The following is a 6,468-nucleotide window of genomic DNA, read 5'->3' on the forward strand; positions in this document are numbered from 1 at the left end:
TTTTAACAAAACTCTTTTCCTTAGAGCATTGGAGCCAGACAGACCTGGATTTGAATCCCAGGTTGGTCAGTGACCAGTAGTTACTTGGCATGTGATTTAACCTCCTTGATACTTTTTCATCTGTAAAATGGAGATGTTTAAACATAGCTCAGAGCTCTTGTAAGAAAACAAGATGAAGGATGTCTGGTGCCCAGCCCAAAAGTAGAGTAGAGGTGCACAGGTGTGAGTTCTCATTTCTTGGCTTCACCAGCCAGGCCACAAATGCTGCTGCACAGCCGAGAGACTCCAGCTGTCTGAAGCCTGGGACCGGTGACCTGTTGTACATGAGGGGTGAGCACTGGGTATTTGCTGGACAGTGTTCTGTATGGGGCCAGGGATTCTGTGGGAGCCCAACCAGACAAAAATGAGGTCACCAGGACACCCATGCCTGGCTGTGCCAGGTTCTGAGCGTACATTGCTCATAGTCCTGCTGAGCTTTGCAAAGGAAAGGAAAGTTCCTTTGGGTTGTACTTGTGATCTTTGAGCTTGTTATCTTCAAAGTCGTAAGCCTGGCCCACTGGATTATAAAAGTAGCTCATTCTAACATGTTCTTCCTGCAGCTTGCTCCTTGCCATCCAGCACATACCCACGGTAACCAGAGGCCACCACCATGACAAGGGACCAGAATGGAACCTGGGAGATGGAGAGTAATGATAACTTTGAAGGCTACATGAAGGCCCTGGGTAAGGTGGGAGAGAGGGGAGGTGAAAAGGGGAGACAGAGGGCAACTTTGTAAGGACTGTGATCTGACCCCTCTGACAGTGCCACTGTGGAGTTCCCCAGACCTGTGTGCAAGTCTTGCTCCCCACTTCTTACCAGCTGTATAGTATTAGGCAGGCCATACTCATTTGCTGAGGCTCAGATTCCTTGTTGGCAAGCTGGGAACGATAATAAATGAGGCTATGTCTAGAAGGTTCTTGGCACACAGAAAAGATTCACTGAATGGAGAATGCACATACACACACACACACACACACACACACACATGCACACAAAGGCACATGTATGCACACATGAGGAAAGCCAAACTTGAGAGGAAAACACAGCAGGTCTCCTTGCCTTGTGATCGCCACCAGCTGGATCTGATATTATACACAGATGAGCCCTGCATTGCTCCTTTGTTAGTCTTGCAGTGGAGAAGCAAAAAAAGAGTGGCTAACAAATCTCTCAGCCGAGGAAAAGTCAGGCCCACAGAAGGCTAGGAAGGGCTTTGGTCACATAGATCAAACAATCAGAAGCTCACCTGACTTCTGAACTAGACGCCAGCCCAGGGGCTCCACCAGCATGTGTACTGAGTTAATCTCTTGTGGGATCTCTTCTGGGGCAGGCAGAAAAAACATGAAACCAGAGGAGCTGGGCCCATGGAGAGGAGTTCACTTTTGGGGGCAGCTACTGTAGGCCCCAGGTGGTGCTAGTGGTAAAGAATCCTCCCGCCGAAGCAGCAGACACAAGAGATGCAGGTTCAATCCCTGGGTTGGGAAGATCCCCTGGAGAAGGAAATGGCAACCCACTCCAGTATTCTTGCCTGGAGAATCCCATGGACAGAGAAGCCTGGCGGCCTACAGTCCAAGGGGTCTCAAAGAGTCAGACATGACTGAAAGTGACTTAGCACACACTGTAGGCCAGGCCCCAGACAAGGAAGCTTGCCTGTTCTTGTTCCTGCGATGGCTTCTGGATCACCTTTTCTAGCTTTAGATCTCTCCACATAGAGCGTTCCCAACTGGAACTTCTCTATACCAAGTAAGAGAAAAACGGCTGCAAGTGGAGTTGGAGGCCCAATAATTTGGATATGATGATAGACTGTCTCATCAAGAATGGGAATCATAGGTTTTTCTGTGCAATTCACTTCTACCTTGATGACACTTCCACCGTGGCAATGAATAAGGAGAGCTCATGTGACATGTTGTGCAATTTTCAGAGACTGGAATTTTTTCATGGACTTTAGACATGTTTCCAACACCGAATGGATTTTTTTCCTCCTGGCTACAGTGTTGGGCTTCCCAGCTGGTGCTAGTGGTAAAGAACCCAGCTACCAATGCAAGAGGCATAAGAGATGTGGGTTCGATCCCTGGGTCAGGAAGATCCCCTGGGGGAGGGTGTGGCAACCCACTCTAGTATTCTTGCTTGGAGAATCCCATAGGGAAAGGAGCCTAGGAGGCTACCATCCATAAAGGTTGCAAAGAGTCAGATTCAGCAGAAGCAATCCAGCCTGCACTCACGCACAGAGTGTTACCAATATACTTGGGAGAGGAGGGAGGAGGTAAAAAATCCTCCTACCAGAGCCCTAACCCTGTTGCCTCTGCTTTTAATACTGAGTGAGGATAGAAAATGGAATCCTGCCTCTAACACGTGGGTAAATGCTCTGGAGCTCAGCTCAGGACTAGGATTCTGAACAACACCATACAGAGGAGGAAACCAAACCAAAAGGTCAGCTGAGGCTTTCTCTCTGACCAATTTTTTAACCTTTCTGACCCAGTCTCTTCATCCACCAAATAGAGATAGCAGCCTTGCCTGTTTCTCCAGATGATGTTGGATGTGCTTGTTATTTGGAATGACTGAAAGTACTTTAACAAGAGCTATTTGGTGGGTTCAAGCTTTCTGCAGTAAAACTGCACAAGCCCAACTCAGGGAATATAATCAAAAGGCAATTTTGTGTCCTTTGCTGCTTATTCTTAAATAATAAAAAGTCCTGTGGCGACTTTAGGCACAAAATCAAGTCTCAGTTTAGTTTTCTTCTGTACAGGGTGGGCCCCTGGAGCCCCTCTTTCTAGGCTGGAGGTAAAAGACATGCAGTCCTGTTACCATCCCCTGACCCCTCTGGGGGGGTGCCAGGAAGCAGGGCACCCTGTCAGCTCTTTCAAACAATCCTCTTCTAAAGCAGCCTTCCACTGGACTCTTTCACCTCAACTTACAGCCTCCTGATGGAGGAGGGGTGTTTGGATTGTGAATGTGATGTGTGGATGTCTTGTTGCAGGAGGTTTTGGAGGGAGTGGCCTTTCTAGTTCTCCTTGGCACTGGACACCTCTTATCTCTTAGAGCTGCAGTCACGACTTTCCATTCAACATCTTACTATGTTGATTTCACTCTAGCGAGCCAATGGGTTGGCCTCTTCGTGCCAGTCTCTGCAGTGCTGAAAGGTGGGCTCACAGTTCCGGGAGGAGACTAACGCCATAGGGAATGGTAGTAGCTAACCCCAGAATGCGGATGTGGGGTGCCTTGGCTTGCCCAGCTGCCTCAGTGTTCCTACGGTGTCCTAGGAATGTGCCCCAGCTCGAACCCATGACTCTGTGCAGAAACGCTGCTGCCAGAGTCACCTTCCGACTCCAAGAGAGAACACCTGACCCCACTCGTCTGCCCGTGGGGACACAAGTGGGCCAGACAGGCGCTGGCGGTGACTGGAGACAGGTCTCAAGGGCTCAGCCAGAAGCAGCTGTGCGGGGCTCCCCGACCCACTCACCACCCTTCAATTGAATCTGCTAACAGAAACCCAGCAGATCCATACAGTTCCCTCCACATCCACCCCGCAAGACAAACGTTACTGCCCCAATATTGACAAGCTGAAGCCTGACTTTCTTGCCCCTTGGAGCATGAGGCCCATGGCATTTGGGAAGAACATATGTGGAGATCCTCCCAAGTCCCCAGAAGCAGAAATATCACTAAGTATAATTCCAAAGAGCCTTCACTTTCTTAGACCTTAGTCCCTAGCACCAAGGAGTCGGCTTTCTCTGTGAACCTGGAAGCTAGTTCCGGAGGAAGGAAGTACTCTTCTTTAGCAGGGGGAGGTGGGTGGGGGACAAACTGGCTTTGTTCCCAGCTGGCAACTCACTCCATGTCTGGCCTCCCCACATGACCTAGCTGCCAGCCTCAGCAGTGACATGTCAGGGCAACCTTTGGGCTTGCCCCAAATTAGCCAGATCATTAGCTGTTCAGAGAGTGAGTGCCAAGGGTCAATGGTACCTTGTTTTCTGGTGTTCCTTAAGGCCCTAGATTCTTTCTTGACAGTAAGGAGAGCAGCCAGTGAACTCCTCTTCCCTGAGGAATCTGTCATGTCCTGAGGTTCTCCTTCAACTTGGATCAGGGGGTCAGAGAATGGAGGATCGATCTTCAGTCTAAGGGACAGACAAAGTGAGGTCCCAGTGCTGTGACAGAACAGCAGGGGAGAGTCCATTCACTCTGCTCCAGAAGAGTGAAGTCAGAACTGCACGTACAAGGGGGATCATTCAGCTTCTCTACCAAAGCTTTAGATGTTGCCGTGGAAGCCAGGGACTGTGCCATCTGAGGCAGGCCCAGGCCCAGTCTCTATTCTCAAAGAGCGCAAAATGGTGCAGCCAGTCAAGCTATAGCCATGTACAAGTTGCATTCCTGTTTTCTATTACAGTGTGATTAAATCGCCCCCAAAACGTAGAGGCTTCATTTTCTTACACAGCAATTTTATTATTGCCTCTCTTAGATGTGGGAGCTGACTGGGTTCATCTAGAGAGGTCTTGCTAGGAGGCTCTCACTCCATTGTAGCAGGACAGTGGCTGGGGCCATCTCAAAGGCTTCCTCGTTCCTGTGTCTAGCATTCAGTGCTGGCCAGCCCCTGAGACCTCAGCCAGGGCTGTGGGTGTCTACCTGTGGTGTCCCTCATGGCCTGGGTTTCCTCACATCACCCTGGCTGTGTGCAAAGACAGAGGAGGCAGCAGCTGAATGACCTTTTATGACCCAAACCCAGAAGTCACATAGCATCACTTCTGTTGTATTCTATTGGTTGAAGCAGTCCTGAGTCCACCTATATTCAAAGGAAAGGTACATAGACCCCGCCTCTCAAAATGTCAAAATCACATTGTAAGAACATCCAGTAGGATGAGACGTAGTGTTGCAGCTATTTAAGAAAGTATAATCTGCCACAGAAGGGACAGCAGGTGATTCTGTCCCTTGGGCCTGAAAGGACTATAGTGACGATGGAACAATGGTGGCCGGAAGTGTGTGAGCTGTGTGCTGACGGGCGGTAACCAGGCTTGTGGTGAGAATCACTCTACAGCCTACACAGATGTTGAATTATGATGTTGTACATCTGAAATTTACATAGTTTTTTTTTTTTTTTTAAGCGTGTGTGGTTGGGGGTGGTGGTTGGAGAACTACAATAGACGGGTCATTGAAGGCTTCCTCGGACTTCCCCGGTGGTCCAGTGGCTAAGACTCTGTGATTCCAATGCAGGGGGCCTGACTCTGATCTCTGGTCAGGGAACTGGATCCAACATGCTGCAATTAAGACCCAGCACAGCCAAATAAAATTATAATAATTTTTTTAAAACCCAATTAGCTAAAACTGTAGATGCTTATTCTTTGGACTTCCCTAGTGACTCCGTGGTAAAGAATCAGCCTGCAATGCTAGAGATACAGGAGACTTGGGTTCAATCCCCGGGTCGGGAAGTTCCCCTGGAGGAGGAAATGGCAACCTACCCCAGTATTCTTGCCTGGAAAGTCCCATGGATAGAGGAGCCCAGTGGGCTACGTCCATAGGGTCACAAAGAGTTGGACGTGACTGAGTGACTGAGCAGGCATGCATGAAGTCTTTCTAAGTACTTCTGGATGGAGTTTTGAAGGAAGGAGAGAAGTGTTCCACACAGAGATGGAGTTAGCTCTGGCCCTGTGGGCACATGCCAAGTTTGGGTTGATAAGGATGTTTGTGGACAAGGGAAGCAGGAGTCATGTTACCAAGGCAGTGGGGCAAGAAGGGTCAAAAAGGCACCAGGGCTGGATCATAAAGTGGTGTGTCACCACAGGTGGACGTCACCCAAGGACATCATGCAAGAAGAGAATCCTGGGAAGAACTATAGAGAGGAGAGAGAGAGAGACCATGAATGCCCCAACAGCCAGGGTGTAAACAGATGTGTAAACAGGTGTAAACAGCAGAGATGATCAGAGAACTGAAGAAGCAGTTACAGTGGCCCTGGGAAGATGCCAGAGCGGTGCCAAGGAGGGCTGCCAGGGGGTTGTCCATAGCAGGAAACAGACTAGATTTGGTGACTAAGTGGAGAAGAGGCAAGAATGAGCCTAGAAAATAAAACACCACCATGTAACTTTAATCAGGAAAATAGGAATGTATAATGGAAGGCATCTGTTCTGAAAATACCCAGTTAACTTTGAACTTAGAATCTTTGGGGAAATTTTTATTCCAAATATTGTAAACATCAGGGAAAATACAATTCCCTTAATTCACACAAAAAAGTGAGAATCATCTTCTATGAAGAGCATCTTTTCATTGAAATTTTCATGCACAGATTTAAAAGAGCAGTGGCCACTGCACAAGTCCTAGTTGCTGCTGCTGCTGCGTCGCTTCAGTCGTGTCCCACTCTGTGCGACCCCATAGACGGCAGCCCACCAGGCTCCCCCGTCCCTAGGATTCTCCAGGCAAGAACACTGGAGTGGGTTGCCAAGACGTCTC

The 6,468-nt window shown here is 48.9% G+C and overlaps 1 protein-coding gene across 1 annotated transcript in view; it reads left to right on the plus strand.

The window, feature by feature from the left end:
• Positions 1–553: 553 nt before the first annotated feature.
• The window catches only part of RBP2 (retinol binding protein 2, cellular), a 25,387-nt gene continuing 19,472 nt past the window's right edge, over positions 554–6,468 (plus strand). Inside the window, exon 1 of the mRNA XM_010858207.1 lies at positions 554–722. Coding sequence (XP_010856509.1) covers positions 650–722 — 73 coding nt within the window. The 5' untranslated portion in view covers positions 554–649. The remainder of the gene's footprint in view (positions 723–6,468) is intronic.

The sequence above is a fragment of the Bison bison genome, unplaced genomic scaffold, assembly GCF_000754665.1.
Source record: "Bison bison bison isolate TAMUID 2011002044 unplaced genomic scaffold, Bison_UMD1.0 scf7180017864384, whole genome shotgun sequence".
NCBI classification, from domain to species: domain Eukaryota; kingdom Metazoa; phylum Chordata; class Mammalia; order Artiodactyla; family Bovidae; genus Bison; species Bison bison.